At 37.1% G+C, this 18,713-nt stretch overlaps 2 protein-coding genes across 3 annotated transcripts in view; one reads left to right on the top strand and one right to left on the bottom strand.

Moving 5' to 3' along the window:
• The window catches only part of itfg2 (integrin alpha FG-GAP repeat containing 2), a 22,538-nt gene extending 13,790 nt beyond the window's left edge, over positions 1-8,748 (bottom strand). For both annotated transcript variants that reach the window (XM_015375762.1, XM_015375770.1), the window contains exons 1-10: positions 8,535-8,748; positions 7,690-7,785; positions 7,567-7,608; positions 7,312-7,489; positions 7,085-7,224; positions 5,330-5,478; positions 5,162-5,256; positions 4,854-4,907; positions 3,331-3,422; positions 2,141-2,258 (exon numbers count right to left, since the gene is read on the bottom strand). In XM_015375762.1, coding sequence (XP_015231248.1) covers positions 2,141-2,258; positions 3,331-3,422; positions 4,854-4,907; positions 5,162-5,256; positions 5,330-5,478; positions 7,085-7,224; positions 7,312-7,489; positions 7,567-7,608; positions 7,690-7,785; positions 8,535-8,630 — 1,060 coding nt within the window. In that variant the 5' untranslated portion in view covers positions 8,631-8,748. The remainder of the gene's footprint in view (positions 1-2,140; positions 2,259-3,330; positions 3,423-4,853; positions 4,908-5,161; positions 5,257-5,329; positions 5,479-7,084; positions 7,225-7,311; positions 7,490-7,566; positions 7,609-7,689; positions 7,786-8,534) is intronic.
• Positions 8,749-15,396: 6,648 nt separating this feature from the next.
• ascl1 (achaete-scute family bHLH transcription factor 1) lies at positions 15,397-16,420 on the top strand. The gene is made up of 2 exons (XM_015375693.1): positions 15,397-16,130; positions 16,218-16,420. Exon 1 carries the CDS (start codon positions 15,532-15,534, stop codon positions 16,117-16,119), a length of 588 nt encoding a protein of 195 aa, XP_015231179.1. The 5' UTR covers positions 15,397-15,531; the 3' UTR covers positions 16,120-16,130; positions 16,218-16,420.
• The last annotated feature ends 2,293 nt before the right edge of the window (positions 16,421-18,713 follow it).

Below are 18,713 nucleotides of genomic sequence, written 5' to 3'. Positions count from 1 at the left end.
GCAACGGTAAGACCAGAGTCGGTGTGAGCCTGGGGTTATTGGTTGTAGGTCTATCCAATTGAGTGCAGAGGCATTTTTTTTCCTGGTTCGTTCGAAACACGCCCCATAATCACAGCTCTATGGAGCAGCATCAGACTCATATTCTGACTAGAATTGAGTAGGACTACGTCAGGCTAACGCTAAGGTGGTTTTGAGAGAAAAATACTGCAGAACTACAATAAAATCTCTCATAAAAATGTAATAAACGCACAGCTTTATTAAAATGGTGCCCAATAGAACTAGTTGAAACAGTTTATCTGTCAAAAAAACAAAAAAACATTGATTTTGGGGTGAGTTCCACTTTGATTACATTGGTTAATAGAACTAGTTTATACAGATTATCTGCCACAAAATAAAAACATTGATTTTGGGGTGAGTTCCACTTTAAGTACAGTGCTTAATAGATGCAACTATTAATGCAGAACATACAAAAATATGCCCTAAAAATACACGAATGATGCAAAATCCAAAATAGACAAAAACAGAAAATCACTTCACAAAATCTGAAACTATAGAAAATGGCTAGAAGCCTAAAGGCTTCAACAAACAAAGCAAATGCAAAGGAAACATGTTACTTTTAAGCACAGTTTCTACAGCTGAGAGGGTCGACAGTAGAAAGCGACTTTAAGGATTTGATCTTCATACCAGAGATGAAATAAATCTGAGATAAATGTCATTTCTTATGGATGAACTAAGATTTTTGCAAATCAGGAAACAGATTGAACCAGGCACAAAGACTGAAGCCCAATACTGCCATCTGGTGGTCTATTTCTATTTAATATAAGAAGATTCTACCCCTGAAACAGCACAATACCAAATCAAAATCAGCTCAAATTTGTGTGCAAAGAAAAGGAAGTCAAAAATCTTTTTTTTAGCACACAAATTTGTCCAATTAAGCTGATTCGGATTTGGTATTGTGCTGTTTCAGGTGTAGCACTCCAAACACCAAAATACAGTATTGATCTTTTTTTTTTTTTCGTATGACAAAGATTAAACCAAATATAATTGAAAAATTGTTTGAATTATTTCATGGCAATATTTCTAATGATTCCCAATATTTCAGTTGATCTTTTCTGTTCATCTCCATTAAAAAAGCCAAAAGAAAATTGATGCATCTACTTTAATCTGCATAGTCATTTGGGAGGATTAGATGTGTTTGTGATTAGCTGCTTATTACCAAACTCAGCAGCTACAGAGCAACTTTATTATAACTCTTATTAAAAAGTGAGCCTCAGGTTTGCTTTCAATTGCTTTTTCATTTCCAAATGTTTCCGATTGTGATGATCTGCAACTTTAATTGCACCCCTTTGGAAAGATGTCTGTAAACTAGAGAGATTAAAGTGATCCAAACCAGATGATGTTATTTGAGCTAAAAGGTTTAGAGCACACAGATGGAAGCCTCATGCAAATCATACCAAACTCTTTCTTTTTTTTTGGGACCAGAACCAAGATGATCTCTGGAGTTTTATATAAGCTTTAAGAAAGCTGGCTGTCTTTGCTTGCAGCCATCTTGATGTAAAAAAAACTGTGCAAACATTTAGGGCCATCTCTTATTTGCTATTATTTTTTCTGAGAAGCCTTTCTGAAAATAGTGTCAGGATTGTTTTTTTTAAATAAACATAACATCAATAGCTTAAGCAGGCATTTAAAAAAAAAAAAAAAAAAAAGAACAATCAAATGAATGAAACTTGTCTGTCCCTCGCCAATAAATACAATATATAAATGAATAAAATCGGCCAGCTAATGGCTTTAGTTTATGCTTTTATTTTAATAAGAAAATATTTCAATTAGTCACAAAAGGACAAAAAATGCTGCCTCCCTTTGCTGCTTTTGTTTAAATGCTTTCTAAGCCATTTTAGTGTGGAAAACTTTAAATACAACACGGTTGTTTACCTGAAGGGCAAAACTGAGCTTTTTTTTTTTTTTTTTTTTTTACGTTTGATTTGTTTATCAAGTAAGATCTGAACCAAGGTGTTCATTTTATGTTTGCTGACATGCAATGATTCAGAAAAGCCATAAAATAACTGAAACATAGCAGTAAAGAAACATAAGGAAAGCATATTTATGAAAATGAAACTTGATGACGAGGATGTTTTAGTACCTGCACAGAAAGCATTGACGTTCTCGTCAAACTGGAAGCGCACCACGGTCCTGTTGTGATCAATAATGTAGGTCTGACCATCCCAGGCACAGGCCACAACCTCCTCTCTACCGTCTCCCTGCAAGTTAACATCCAGGTGAACGTATTTCAATACATGGCATGGAATTGGAAGGTGGTTTATAATTGTTTTATTTAGCAGAACAACAAAACAGTCAATAACACTTGATTATTTAACATAAATTGATTCAATATATTATCACCTCATTAACATGAGTAAACATTGTTTGTTCATGCAATAAAAATCATCTCTTTAAAAAAAAAAATCTGATTTATTTGGATTCAAATGGATGCTTCTGCGGTTAGAAAGTATAACTCTGGTATGATAAAGAGGAAGTAGAGGTGAGAAAAAGGCTGCAGTCGACCCTGAGTCTCTGTCTGATCTGTGAAAAACATGAAAAGTGATGCATTTCCTGCTCTTTCAGATTTCTCCAGTGCCAGAAATCCTCGTTCTACTGATGACACAGTTTGATGGAGGGCCTCTCATTTCATTGAACATCTCGAGGCACAGGGAAGTTAAGGTCAAGCCCAAACCATCACCCCTCCAACACCATGCTTCACAGTTTGCAGATGCTTTTGCCGAAAAGCTGCATTTGGTTTTCTCCAAACATGGGGTTGTATTTTACAAACAGCTTAGTTTTAGACTTAACAAATGACAGAAGCGTTGTTGCTAATTCATCTGGTAGCTAACAAATAAAAAATAAAGCTTTAATCTAAACCTAAGCTTAGCCGCTGTTCAAAAGGTTTTCCACTTGAGAATAATCCTGCTCCAAATAGCTCCAGTCCCTTTGTAATGTTATAGCTGTTTCTATAGCTTGGTAATGTGTTGAACATTTTTACACAGGTTGGTCACTTAATGCTTTAAATACTTTGCATAGAGGTGTACTTATTTTATTATTCTTTGTGCCCAAATGACTAAAACATGTAATATATTCAGTTAGATACTAACAGGAATCTTGCAAACTGACCACCAGCCTTCAGAGGCCAACAGATCATTGTTTTAAAGTTTAAATCGTTTGGTTTTCACTACGTGTTTACCAGAGATAGAACTGGTTCATTGAGAGATTTGTAATTAAAAAAGTGATCCAAAATGAAACTAATTATTGGTTTAACACACATACACAAAGACTCACAGTGACATCGAGTTTCTGCAGAGCAAAGAGCTGATGATCGACCTGAACCGACCACAAGAGCTGCTCTGAGCTGTCCATCAGCTTCAGGGTTCCTGGGGACAGAAGAGGATTAAGACAAAAACATAAAAAACAGCGAGGTTTAACATAAATTACATCAATTATAGATGGTCTGATCCTTTTTTTTCTCTTTTTTGTACTTTATTTTTGATAAGATTTCCCAGAATACAACACCAACACAAAAAAAGAAAGAAACAAAAAAAGAAAAAAAAAAGAAAGAGGCAATATAATGATAATAAAAAAGTGTTAACATGTATACATATAGAGAGAGAGAAAAAAAGGAAAATAAATAAACAAAATTGTAAAGAGCACAGTGAAAAGCAATCGAAATAGAGAGGTCAGTGTGATCCTTTAAGGCAGGGCTAATGCCTGCTGTTTTAACATCAGTCTATCTGATATGTGCTGCTTGTTTTCTCGAGCCACTTCTTGAAACAGATTTGACTTCTTCCGTCTTGTACATGATCAAAATAAAAATGATAACCAATCTTAAAAAAGTCTCAATCAAAACAAATCATAAAAAAACAAAACATTTAACAATTGGATAACAAATGCAGCAATACATGCATTTCACAGGATCTTAAAGCATGGCTGCAGTAAGCGCTAAAGAACTGGCGAAGCCTTAAATATATCAGCCAAAGCAAGAAAAACCCCACATATGTCAGCCGGGTGATGTATCAGTCTAGCTCTACTTTAAATACTACTACTATCAAGCCTCTTCAGATGACATATAATAGAGCTATAAAAATCTTAGAAAAAAAACAATCAGGTCCCATCACTGTGTTAGTCTGAACAATTCAAAAATGCAAAATTTTGAAAACTTCTTGCTTGTACGATCAGACCCCTAAGGTTTTGAGTGACTGTGTAGTTCCTCTCAGAGCTGTGGGCTCAGTCACAAGAGGAGCTAACAGTGGAAAATGTCAGGTACCTAGATGCAAAACCTCCTTCGGACGATCAGCTTTCACTGTACAAGGCACCAAAACATGGAATTGAACTGAAGGGAAGGTCAAAGTGGGTCATTTTTAAACATAAACTTAAAGACTTTTTATTGAGAGGTCAGACATGTCAACATTAATAATCTAACTGACCTGATCTTGTATCTGTGATGTTTTAGTGTGTAATTTGTTCTGTTGTTTATTGTGTACAGTCACCGTGTTTTGTGCACAAGCCTAACTGGGGACAGGCATTGAGAATTAGCCTTAGCTAAAATGTTGTAGTGTGTGACATGATTCATAAAACATACTTGTCCCTATCAAATAAACGAATTAAAAATTTTTTAAATAAAAATAAATAAATAAATACAAAACCAAAGCCTTGTAGATGCCTTCTAATAAGCCATTCATTTAACTCTGGTGGTTGGATTTCAGGGCAAAGCTGAAATCTCCTGCTCTTCACTAAAGTATCTAATATCTCATGATACTTTACTGGTGAGCTTTGTTTGGTCAAAAAGAACAAAAATAGGTATTTACCGTCTAACGTGCAAAGTGCAAACAGTCCACGTTTAGAGGATTCCTCTTTTGAACCTGGTAAAAAAGGAAAAACCTTAGCTAAAGAAAACAAATGCAATTAAAGTTTAAAAATATATATATATTTTCCATTTCCATCTTATTAAGGTAATCCACTTCAACAAGCTAGAATTAAAAAAAGTGATGCGCTTTGACTCGGACAATTACCAGCGATGACAAAGTAAAATGGAAAAACAGAGAAAAGATTAAATAATCTATTATAATCCAAGATAATAGTGAATTTTTTTAAAATAATTTGATCTGTTTATTACCTTTGCTTATGCTGCCAATAAGATGAGTGGAAACATTCTTGTTGTGTATCCGCCCGCTGGTCAGGTGGAGAACTACATCTCTGGAAGGTCCCTCACTGTGAGAACACAACATGCAGCTTACCCTACAACCAACAGCTGCCCTTTCAATCTCAGGCTGACCGAGTTTACCTGCCGGGCGTGGCGGGGTCGTCATCCTCAGACTCGGTGGAGTCCTGCTGGGTCCAGGTGCAGAGCAGGATGGCGTATCCGCAGCCCGGCTGGGACACCATGAGCTCCGGTAAACCCTCAGGACCCGGGTTCACTGACAGACTGTCCACCTGCAGAATAAACACCAAAGCTCCAAACATTTCTTTGGAAAAACTTAATAAAGTAGAAGGTTTCCAATCTGGTTTGCTTTGTGTTTCTTGCAGAGAAAACAAGGAGCAGGTATATAATGCATCAGAACCAGAATGTAGATTAGAAGATAGCAAATATTTATGGGCACAACCTGTTTGCTTTTAGTCAGTATTATAAAAAAAAAAAAAAAACAATCATGAAAAGTGATTCCTAAAACTTAAACCCTAGTGTTTGACAATTATATTGAGTATTTAGGCAGTTTCTTTTCAAAGGGTAATAATTAAATTTCCTATGTTAAAAAGTTTACTTTTCTTTTCCTGACTGAAGGATTGCAATTGCAAAAGTTTTGGCTCAAAAATTGCCTGACTGCACTGCAAATTATTCGGATCTCACCAAGATAAGAAAACAAAAACATATATTTAGAAGTGTTCAATCATATATATTGTAATAGAATGATTATATAGGGTATTTGGTGCTGGTCCTTAAGGTCTCTGAATATGGTGTGTAACATTGGTTGGGCTGAAAATGGCATATTAGCTGTTCTATGAGCCCTAATGCAAGCCTGGTTAAAACCCCCAGAATGAAACGACAGGTTTTCTTCCTTTTATGGTATGATCATGAATATTTAGATGAGCTGTGCTCTGATTGGTTGGTTTACAACGAACGAAGCTGCTGAGCAAAGACGCATCATAGCAACAAGCACTCACTCACTGAAACATCAAAATGTTGATATGGTAGGGTGACCAGACGTCCTCTTTTTCCTGGACATGTCCTACTTTTCATACCTGAAAAAATGTCCGGGGGAATTTCAAAATCACCCAGGATTTTGGTCGACTACAATGCAGCACGTAGTCGAAAAACACCGGGCACTAAACAGAGCCGTAAGCTCCGGGGCTGGTCTGGGAACCCCAGCGGACAGGGGCAGGGAGCCAGCGGGAGACGGAGCGTCTGAACTCGACCCGTTGATGGTAGCCTGGACGGGCAGCTAATGGCTCTCTGCTGAGGTTCGGTCCAGTCAGCGGCCCAGCAGTCGAAACTTCATACTCCCCTCCCTTGGAACCCCCTCCCAGTGAACCAGCGGGCCGGTCTGTCAATTTCGGGGCATGACAAACGTACAGGCCATAACCAAACAAGGCAAAATCCCCGAGTTTATGTCATCTCAGGGCTTCGTTTGCATTCGCCCGTTTTATGGTGGAAGTTTAGAATTGTGAGATTTGCAGAGAAAGAAACTGTCGATGGAGTTTGAACTGCTCTGTACGTCCATTTCACCCATTGAACTATCATTATTCATCTATGACAATGTAAACTTGGTTTTGCATTCTATGACCCCTTTAAGAAATCGTTTCTAATTTTTAGTGTTAAAGATGCTTATTTCTAGATTTTAAAATCTTAAATTAAGATATATTGTCAAGTAAAATGATCTACCTGCATGAACAGATACCTTTACTTGGTTTGAGTAGCTTTTCCCTGAGAATTATTACAGTTTTTTCTTTATTTTAGGCACCCCTTTTTTGCAATATAAATCTCAGAAGTAAAACTATGAACACTGATGCATTATAAATAATGTTTAAAAGCAGTTATGTGGACCTGTCCCTCCAGGAGCCATTTCTTTAGGAGAACCAGCTGACCGAATCCTCCATCCGAGCCGTCGGACGGCTCCTCCCAGCGGAACGCTCTGACTACTCGGTCTGTGTATCCCACCACCAACTCACAGCGGCCATCTCCATCTGCGAACACAGAGATGAATACATCATGATAACATTTTGCATGAGACATGGTTTGAGTGAGACATTAAATAAAAGCAAGGACTGTACCAATATCACTAATTAGGATGACTTTAGTGTTTGCAGGAATGTGTTGGGTGAAGAAGGGCCTTTGATCATCATGAGACAGGGATTCATGCTGGCTGGAGGAGTCTGATTTACTGGAACTGGCAGCAGTCAGATCAAAGAGGTGAAACCATCCTTCTGCTCCCACAGCAACGACAAGATTCTGGAAAAAAACTGGAGAAGCTTAAATCACCTGCAAACCTTTCAACATCCAGCTGCCTCTGATTTTAACCTGCTTACCTTTCCCTTGTTGCAGACATCTCCAACTGCAACACAAGTTAGCTAAAAACAAACAAAACAAAGCAAGTTAAAACATGCAAAAGATCAAACCCTTTCCCTGCACTTTTGCTATTTAATACCAACCATTCCCACACAGGTTCTTGTGATCCAAGGTTTGGATTCATCGTTCTTGTAAACGAGGAGCTTTCCACTTGTATCTCCAACAATTAGCTCGTTCAGCTGTAGGGAGAGAAACACAACAACAAAAAAAGTTTAATTATGGATTTCCAAAAAAGTTGAAAAACAATCCACTGGAGTTTGTTTCCAAGTTTGAAGACGTTTCGCTTCCCATCCATAAAACTTTTCAACATTCAAAATATCAGAAAAAGCTTTGAGTTTTTAACTTTTTTGCAATGAATATGACCTGGATGACTGAGAATCATCATCAGCATAATCATGAATTAGCCTCTTGCATTTCAATTTAGGAACTGTAGTTATAAATGTTATAAGTTAAAAATCAGATTTTATTAAATAAATAAAAAGCCTAGTACTTGCATTGCACCTCAGATAAAAAAACAAAACAAAACAAAAACAAGATGATATGATGTTTAACACATTAGTTTTTCATTAACAAAAACTGGCTAAATTTCTTCCAATAAAGGGGTTTGTATTATGCAACTAAATACAGCACAATATTTCATTTTCAGATGGGTCGATCTAAAATTAGATCTTCAATAAAGATAAAGACTAAAATATTAATAACTTAAAATGAATAAAAAACAGATTTTAAACAACTAATCTGTTATCTCTGTCAGGTTTCTTGAGCTGTCAGTTTTGTAAATAAATAGCATTTCCTTTTTTAACTCGTATAAACTGTATTAATTAAAGACATGTATATTTCCTATTTAGTATGAACACTGAACAAAAATTAGGTATTTATAAGAAATATTAGGAATGATGATCTGGAGAAAGATGAAGAGGTTTATTACTGAGTCGTTGTCTGCGTCGCCCAGGCAGATGGCGTGAGGAAACATGGTTCCTGTAAAGTCCAAACTGACCCGGTGAACAAAGTTCAACGACCGCATCGTTGTTGGGCTTTAACCCGCTCAGCTTATATGTAGAAAACTTATATTATACTTCACTAAAAGCTAAAAAATCAGGTACTGAGCCCAACTCGTCTAACGGAGGCTCCACTTCCGGGTAAACAAACCCACGTGACCCAAAACCAACGGAAGCTCGAAAGAGACAGAACAATCGAAATCGCAGAATAACTTTCGTGCTAAAAAACGATTCTGGGTGATTCTTAAACTAAAGGCACTTTTTATAACAATGTTTTTTGTTTCTGCATTTTTTAAATTTATCTATTTTTTCCCTTCTTGCTTTGATTCTGTTTTATTTTCCTATATTTTAATCATGTAAAGCACGTTGCATTGTCTTTGCACTGAATTGTGCTATACAAATAAATTTGCCTTGCCTTGCCTTACTATTGGCCTTGCAAACTTGAAGAGAAAAAGTATAATATAATATAAATTCTCACAATGTAATTGGTTAGCATAACTAGTCTAGTTTAAAGAGTCATAAGAAAACACACAGATTTTTTAAGACAAATTGGTGTTTTTTCCCAACTCGGCTGACACAAATGGAATTTCCATCACATAAATATTTTTCATTAATTCTAAAATACTACGATACACATCATGTTTTTTTCACTGGAAGAACAATTTCATATATAGTTTTAACTGTTTATGCCTTTATTGTAAAACACATTTATGGATTAAATAAATTAATTGTGATGAGGACAAGACGCGAATCTTATGTCCGCCATAACTTGAGATATAGCATTGGAATTGCAAGATACATTTTAAGGTGTAAATACTTGTGTTTTTAATTAAAGTGTGAAAGTATCTCTTAAGTTATGAAGAAGGTTTTAATGAGTGATTAGAATTTTGCAACAATTTATTTAAAAACAAATGGTGTGGTGGAAATTACTGGTTGTTGTGGAAATTACAATGAATGGACCATACAGACAACAAACCTTTCTTTTTAAAAATTTTATGGAACATAATAATAAATAATAATGATAAATACATTATTAAATAATAATAAATTAATTGCAGTTGTGCATAGGTGATACTAAGGGTGGGAGGGAAGGGGTGGCACCACGGCAAAATGCTTAGCATGTATATTACAGTTAGAAACATGTCAAAAGTTGTCTAAAAGAGTGTTATCTTATAGTATTACCACCTTGTTGTAATAATAAAATGAGATAAATAAAATTTGAGAGAACAAGGGCCTTGTATATGTATCCCTGAATTACGCCTACACACATAAATGTAATTTCCACCACACCATTGTAATTTCCACCTTAGAATGCAATGTGGTGGAAGTTACAATCTGACAGAAATTGGCAGGAAAATCTATGCTTGCATCACATAATAGCTAAGAAAGGGTCTCTAGCATTTTATGTTTACAAAATACATCTATGTGTGTTAAAATAACAATTAATTTCCAAACTGAGTTGATGTTACAGTGCATTTGTTCTTGAATTGAGGAGATAAAAGAGACATTTTGCCAATAGAACAAGAACATTTAGATTTAAAATAAGAAAACACAATTGCATTGTCTTATTTCAAGTGCATATTATCTAATGATCTTATTTTAAGAGTAGAAATACTCATTCCATTGATAAATTATCAAATTTACCTATTCAAATAAAGCATAAATACACTTAATTTAAGACATTTTTAAATATTTCTAGATCATTTTTTCCAGTGTTCATACAAAGTTTTTAAAGGGACATTAGTGTTGTGGTGGAAATTATGACAATAGTGTGGGACAATAACAATTGGTTTAGAAAATCACATAATCAGTTGTATGACATTAAATACTCCAATTATAGTTTGATTATTTTACTGATATTTTATTCAATGATATTTAAAAATATTAGATTTTTTTTTTTTTAACCATTTTTATCATTGAAGATCAAAAGTCTGGGTGTGGGACAAGCACAAAACGGTAATATTTACATATAAATAAGGCTGAAAAAAGGTGAAAAAGTCCTCACAGCTTACTAAAACAAATGTTCTAAAACAGTTTTATTGTAAAGATAACTATAAATGTGTGAAATGTCTCTTGTTACATGCTTTTCTACTATTCCTATTATAAAATTGGGAAAAACATACTTCAAAATTATATCAGAAGGTCTCAACATATTTTAGTACGTTAGTGGGTAAGAATCAAAATATAGAACAGTTCAATCTCACGACAAAAAAATGACACTTAAAAGGAAATATTTTCATCGACTTTGTTGTAGCATTTTAAGTTGAAATGAGGACATCTAGTGGTCACAAGTTGTTAATGCGCGCAAACGAATATTTTTTCCTTTTCATTTCCATACCATCTCTTTTACGTAGTAATCTAGGACAGTATATAAATTCAGCATAAATGTCACATTTGATTCATAGCTCACGAGGATTAAACTAATTCCAAATTGCAGTCCCCTTGCAGGTCTCTAAATCCTTACATGGTTGAAATAACATAACAAAACATAAAGTTATTTACGAGAAGATGCTTCTATTCACACACAGACACATATACACAGTTAATGGTTACATATGAGCCCAGTTTTTTTTTTGTATTTATTAATTAATTATTTTTTTTTTAAAGATTTTTGATTTTGTTTAAATAGGTTTAGAACAAAATAAGTAAATGTTTTTCTAATATCTATTATTCTATTTATGACCTGAATCAATTTAAAATGATCAAATCATATAAAATTTTCTAAACTAGCTTATTCCTAAAAGGCAAATGTAAACAGATTAGTACATTTTTAATAAAGACAAATGCAAAACCCATGGTCAAACAAATCAAATGATAAAAAACAAGCAAACGAGAAAAAGTTATGATTCTGGAAAAGGTTAGAATCCATTGGCTTCCAGTGGAACAGTATGTGTTAGAAAACATGTAACAGTGTCATCCTTTCCCAAGAGTGCTTGGCCCACAGCAATTACATTAAGATGACATGAGCTACTCTTCCTGGAGGTGACTAATGACCCAGAACTGCTTGTGAAGCTCTGTTAAGGCCAGTGTTCAACATGATTAAAAGAAAAAGACTGAAAGAAGCCACTACTTCAAAAACAGAACCTTCAAACTTATCCAGTATTTGCCCATGAAAAATCCAAAAGCTTCTGGAGAGAAAAGAGCTTTAGTTTTAAAGAGTTTTATTAGAAGCTTGTACTTCCTGCAGTGGATGAGGAGAGCCCACCTGCCCCCACCCATCCTCACCACCTTCTATAGGAGCACCATGGAGAGCGTTCTGTCCAGCTGTCTCACTGTATGGGGTGGAGGCTGCAGCGCCTCAGACTGGAAGAAAGTGAGGAGAGTGGGACGAACTGCCAAAAGGATCATGGGCGATCCTTCTCCCTCCATTAAGACATTTCATCCCAGCTCTGCGTGTCCCGAGCCGGTATCATCATAACTGATGTGTGAAAAAAAGTCCTGAATATTTGAAAACTGTAAATCATATACCAGTCTTATGTTTACATTTGATCACCATGTTTACATTTTATGACCGCTGCACTTTAAAGTTGGAAATGTCTTGAGAGCTGTACTGAAGGAAATTTATTTTTGCATACACTCTGTGTGTAAAAAAATCACAATTTAAGCCTGTCTAAGTTTAGCTCCTTAGCTGTATTGACATGAATAAAGTTCAGAAGAGTCGGGTGTGGCCTTTGAATCTAGTCGCACTGCACCACTGACAGCATCCGTCTGTGGGGCTGCAAACGGATCTACTGCACAAAGTGGATTGAGTTGGAAATTCCTGATGTTCTGCTTAAAGCAGCATTCAGCCAGTGGAATGTTCTAATAGGACAGGCATCCCCAAAGTCGGTCCTCGAGGGCCGCTGTCCTGCAGGTTTTAGAGGTTTCCCTGCTCCAGCACAGCTGATTTACATTGATAGTTGATTAACATGCTTTTGCTGAACTGCAATCATCAGAATCAACTGCGCTGAAGCAGAGAAACCTCTAAAACCTGCAGGACAGCGGCCCTCGAGGACCGACTTTGGGGATGCCTGTAATTGATCTGATACCAACATCCAAACTGGTTTGAAAGGAGAAAATAGGCTTACATATAGGATTTGGTACAACCTTCCAAACAACACAACCTAAACCTTTTTGAAAACTTGAAAGCTATGTATCAAAGACATTTCAAAATGCAACCATCACAAAGGAACTCTTTAATATGCAGCTATAATTACCTGCTGATGCCAAAAAGGATTTTTCTCAAGTACAACTTTTTAAAAAATCCATAAAATCAATGTTTTATAAGCTTGCTGTGGTTCTGATGTATAAATTGTTTTATCGTGTGAAATAAAATATTCAAAGGCATCTTTAAAAGTCCAAAATAACAAATCAGGAAAATATACCGCTAGAGGGCAGTATTCTATTATATCTTATCCTGCCAAGCAGAATGGAAAAGTTTCTTCTAATTGAGAAGAGTACAAGTTTTTGCCTAAAGCTTTATGCATATATCTACATTTATTTTATGCATATACACATTTGTGAGATAATAAAGTGATGATATTTTTTATGTTACATCAGATTTCCTCTGTTTTTTTAAAGGATTTTTTTTATTTATTTATGAGAAACCAATTGGAGGGTAATCCTTCCATCCCCAACAAATTAGTTTTGGTGCTTATAACTTCCTTTGTTTATTATTATTCTCCTGGACAGTGAACCCCTCGAACAAAAGCAGGGAAAAAAAACACTAAGTGGTTAAATGGGAACCTGTGCGCCCGGATGTCATAATAATTATTACACTCAGCCTTGACTGGAAAGCCTCTTCAAGTAAAGCGAGCGCCCTCCCAGCCTCTGGAAGACCCACAAAGTCCGCACAAAGCGCTAATTGGAGCCTGGAAGCAGGCTGACAAGGGGGCATGGATAGGTTTCAGAAAGGCTGCTGATGGGGAAGGGGTGTGGGGGGGAAACCCGGGGACGCTGAATAGAACCCACGCCTCTTTTTCTAAACTCTCTTGCTGAGCCAAAAGGGGGGAGGAGGGGGAGAGCGAGGGGGAGGAAAGAAAAGAAAGTATAAAAGTGCATACAGGAGTGGGGGTCGCCCAATTGATCCTGAATGCCACTGCCAACAGAAAATGTGCGCAATTTTACAATTCAACTCAACAATGCGTGCGTGCACAGGCGCGCGCGCGCAGAAGCATAAAGAAAGAAAATAGAAGAAGGGGAGCATGCACAGCTTATTTTAGGGAGGGGGAGTTATGCGTAAAAACAGGCTGGAAAACCTGTTTTTTTTCTGTCTTATTTTATTCCTCGTCGTTTCTTCGGTGATGAGCACAGACCCTCCACTGAAACCCCAGCGGGTGTGTCAAATCAGACACAAAAAGGTGGATTCTCTGCGCCTTCCTGCAGATTTGCGCCTCGGTGTTCCGCCCGTGTAACTCAGAGCGATTTGCTCCCGTCAAAGAGGAAAATTTGGCATCTGATGCACAATTTATACTTTAATGAGGCATGTCTGGAAAAATACTAAATGTGATTGAAGCAGCTGTACTCAGATTAACCTGAAGGTTTTTGAAAAAAAAAAAAAAAACATCCCCAGAAACCTAAAAAATAAAATTAAATAATAAATCCCCGCTCATCTTCACTGCTGACCCGATGGATGGAGGAACAAAGTTGACTCTTGAGTCCCCCACGCCACCAGCAGGGGGCCCCAAAGAGCAGACATTCCCTCATAAAATAACCTAAAAACTTTGTAATCATGTTTATTGGAATAAAATCAACTTTCCAGTTAAATATTTTCATTAAAAAACAAAACTATATTTAATTTTACTTTAGAATATAAAAACATCATTTAAGTACACGATTTTGGTTCATTTGAGTTCTGCCTGAAATAACTTACTTTTTTAAAACTTTGCATAATTATTCACATAAATAGCCAAAAATGAATCGAACTCAATTTAGAAAATTTTTCCCCTATAGAAAATAGTCAGTTTCTTCTCCCTTTTCCCCATCATCGACTCTGGAAACTTGCTGTACCTCAAACAACATGGATTCCTTTTCTTCTTACTGTCCCTCCATATTCTGGATCTTTAATTTCCACATGAAATTAAAACTTAAATGGAGGAAAACAGTTGAGACATTTTTCTTCTTACTCGTTTAAGATACCTTTACATCATCTGTTAAAAAGCAAAGTCTTGAAACAAGGAAACCCTCCTAATGGGGGGTGTAAAGGACACTCAGATCAGTAAACGCCCCGAGGTTTTTAAAGGACGAAATACTTTGGTGTTATAGGATATCAAATACTGTGATTTTTTATTTTGGTTAAATAAAAAAAAGCAATAAATAGTACAGAGAATCCTAAAATGACCTCATCTTTTGAATTAGTCTCTTCTGAATTAAATGAAACAAATTAACTTTTCAAATATGTTTACATTTTTGACATTTAATACTTTTATAAAAGGAAATTAGTATCTGGTGTAGATACAAATGAACTATTCCTTGTAACTTAAACATTTCAATAGGTTTCTGATGCGCAGACTTTTCATGGACACCTGCTCATCATCACAATCTTTCCTTTAAAAAGCTTTTTATGCACATCCTTCAAAATGAAGAAAAGTCTCACATTCAAAACACAAACTGTTGTTTTTGTGAAAAGGTTTCCTTCGTCTCGCCTCCTGCCAAGAAACAAACCTCTCCACCGCTGTTTGTTTAGTACTTGAAGTGGCACGCGTCAGGCGCGCGCGACGCACCGGTACCCAACGCAGGAGCCCAAGGTGTATCCACGCGACCAGTGGGCGTGGCCAGCCCTCATCCAAACGCATTGAAAAGCAGTGGTGTCTCTCTTCCAGGACACATTTCAGCTCTCAGAGGCAGACTGCCCCCACTGGAACAAGTGCGGTCGAACCACGTGAACGGCACGAGCGGGACGCACCGCCAGGAGACTTAAAGTTTGACCAATTACCTAACTTTCTGGAGATGGACATTACAGCGAAAATGGAAATTAACGTCAGTCAGCAGCAGCTGATTCCTTCTTCCTGCTACTTTTCGGCGCAGAGCATCCAACTGAGCCCCAGCAGCGGGAGCAGCGGCAGCGGGAAGTCCAAGCAGCCCAAGCGCCAGCGCTCCTCTTCACCGGAGCTGCTGCGCTGCAAGCGGCGGCTCAACTTCGCGGGGTTCGGCTACACGCTCCCGCAACAGCAGCCGCACGCGGTGGCGCGCAGGAACGAGCGGGAGCGCAACAGGGTGAAGCTGGTCAACAACGGCTTCGCCACGCTGAGGGAGCACGTCCCGAACGGCGCCGCCAACAAGAAGATGAGCAAAGTGGAGACGCTGCGCTCCGCGGTGGAGTACATCCGCGCCTTGCAGCAGCTGCTGGACGAGCACGACGCGGTGAGCGCGGCCTTCCAGTCCGGCGTCCTGTCGCCCAGCATGTCGCAGGGATACTCTGCGGACATGAACTCCATGGCAGGGTCACCCGTGTCCTCCTATTCATCCGATGAGGGCTCCTATGACCCGCTGAGTCCGGAGGAGCAGGAGCTGCTGGACTTCACCAACTGGTTCTGAGCATCTCTGAGGTAAGATGAGGCAGTTATTTCCTAAACAATAAAAATTTTTTTTTCTTTTAAAACTGTTTTCTAACTTTCTTTCATTCTTTCTCTCAGAATTACGGATCAACTCATCCTGCTGTTGTCCGGTGCTTGGGATGGCCCCTGGAGGAGAACAAGATGCGCTGTTTAAATCCTGCGTCCTCACAGACTGACTGACTGAAAAGTCCGCAAAGTCCTGAGAACTTTGCAAAAAAGCGCCAAAGGATTAAAGGAGACAGTGTGGGAAAACCTCAATTCCTGTGCATCTGATAAAAAAATACCCTAACGTGAATTCATGCTCTTCAGAAAACAAAAACATTATTTAATACGCCGCTCTTCATCTATGCTAATCCAATCACATCAAGCCTTTTTTGGTTAAACTCTTAGAAGCTGAATTGAGTTCAAATGCTTCCAAGTCGCGGATTTATTCTATTAAATTCTATATCAGACGTTTTGGGAATATATTAAGATATTTTTGTATGTAAGAGATTTATAGATGTTTTGTACACATCATTTTTGTATATATTTTGTCTATATATTGCGAAGTTATTTCTAATACCTCCTGCCAACGTAGACGTGTAGTCTATTATTCTCTGGCTCTTCTGTTCACGAGGTTTCCAGCAGGGGTTTGACACTCCGATGTTTTTTATTATATAGCACCAATGTGTCTTATTTAACAGCAAAACCATGTTATTGCATTATATCATGTCACGATGATCAAACTTATGCAGCTATTGTCCAAAAAGAGAGTGCAATAGCCATGCATTGTGTCTTTATACTGCCAGCTCTTTATTTTCTATTCACAAGCAGATGTTGAATAATTGTTATATCCATATTTTCTACAATCTAGTCCAATAATAAAGAGATTTACTGAATTTCTTTTGATGTCTTATTTATTTGGTGTATTAAAAATTGCTCTCAATAAGTATATAAAGGGAATAAAAAAAGAATCGTATTAGTACAAAAGGGATTATTTTATGTTTTACTTTTGCGCAAATTTTTGCGCACTATTTTATGACTTTAGGTTGGTGGGCGTGATACAATTAAAGCTCATTAAGGGGTCATTAAGTGAGTAAAACCCAAACATATCAGGTATAAGGAGAAAAGATCAAGCATGGCCTCTGTTTTTAACTTACCCTTCATACAAAGTTATGCACATAGAGAGTTGGGTAGAAAAAAGTAAAAGTTTTATAATTGGAGGCCAGTTTTTATAGGAAGAGAGAAAAAATGGAAAGGAGGGATCGACAAGAGGAGGAGCAAGGATTGGGCTTCATTTGAGGAGAAACTAACTTGTGCGCAAAATAACGCACACTTTACGCACAACTTTTTTTTTATTTTCTAGGCAGGAAAGCAATGGTGAAGGCTTCAGAAATTCAGAGATAAGAAATTGAGTAAATAAAACGCAAAAAGAAATAAAATCAGTTGTAAACTCAAAGGGGTCCACAGCTGACCTTTTATTAGAAGAGAAAAACATTTTTGCGAACAGATTTGCCCCTTTGTAGACATAGTTTTTGTACTTAAGCAACCAGTGAATGGGAGACTGCAAGAAACATCAATGGAAATCCCCCCCCCAATAATAAAAACAAAAAACAAAACAAAAGCACAGACTTTTTAAACATTTTGAATAAAAAAAACACGCAATGGCGCAGGCTTCCTTTTGCTTTCCAAGAGAAAACATTTCAAACCATTTAGTAAGAAACTTTTTGTTCCTCCATCTCAAATCTTGTTTGTCTTTAGCAACGCATCTGCACAAAAACAACAGCCTCCTTAATAATAATATATATAAAAATATATATATAGGTATTTACTTTAAGGAAAATAAGATATTTTGATCCAACACAATTCGGGAGGTTATAAAATCATGTGAAAAAAGTATTTTTAAATAGCCTATAAACATAATTATCGCTGTTATTCTGAATGCTTTAGGCAGTGTATCGTTGCAAAATATTCCATTATTCATCAGAAAACCCAACTTTAGGCTAAAATAATCTAACATCCTTTTATTCCAATTGCTGAAATCCAACAGCAGCCATAAAAGGAGGGAAAGAAGGTCGCCTGCAGTCCGCAGATGGAGGCGGTGGGAGGTTAGGTGGGGGTTCAGTTAGTTAGGTGGTCTGTGCGTTTCGGGACAACTGAGTTTGACAGGTAAGGCGGAGGCCGCAGCCAGGACGCGTGTCCGCTGTAATGAGTGAATGGGCTCTGGATGGCGGTGGAGTGGAGACACGGTGCTGAGCTGACTGACGGCGTGTGCCTCCAGTCCTGACAGCAGAAGCTGGTCTGTGAACACAGCCACCACCTGGAGATAAAAAAACAAAACGCTTCTGTGTGTCTATGGACAAGTGCTTTTCAACTTCCTGTTTTAAACGTTAGATAAAACGTGTTGATAAGGTGCATTATGTTTTATAGTAGTAGGTCTAGTAATATATATATATATATATATATATATATATATATATATATATATATATATATATATATATATATATATATATAAACAGCAGAGGTGTCAAGTAACGAAGTACAAATACTTCAGTACTGTACTTAAAGGAGAATTCCGGTTTTTAACACTTT

The sequence above is a fragment of the Cyprinodon variegatus genome, unplaced genomic scaffold (assembly GCF_000732505.1).
Source record: "Cyprinodon variegatus isolate N-32 unplaced genomic scaffold, C_variegatus-1.0 Scaffold7, whole genome shotgun sequence".
NCBI classification, from domain to species: Eukaryota; Metazoa; Chordata; class Actinopteri; order Cyprinodontiformes; family Cyprinodontidae; genus Cyprinodon; species Cyprinodon variegatus.
The sequence above is the reverse complement of the archived record's forward strand: the minus strand, read 5'-3'. Positions and strand labels throughout refer to the sequence as shown.

What these genes read in the sequence shown, in the direction of transcription:
- ascl1 (XM_015375693.1), top strand. Translation starts at nt 15,532, where the DNA reads ATGGACATTACAGCGAAAATGGAAATTAACGTCAGTCAGCAGCAGCTG.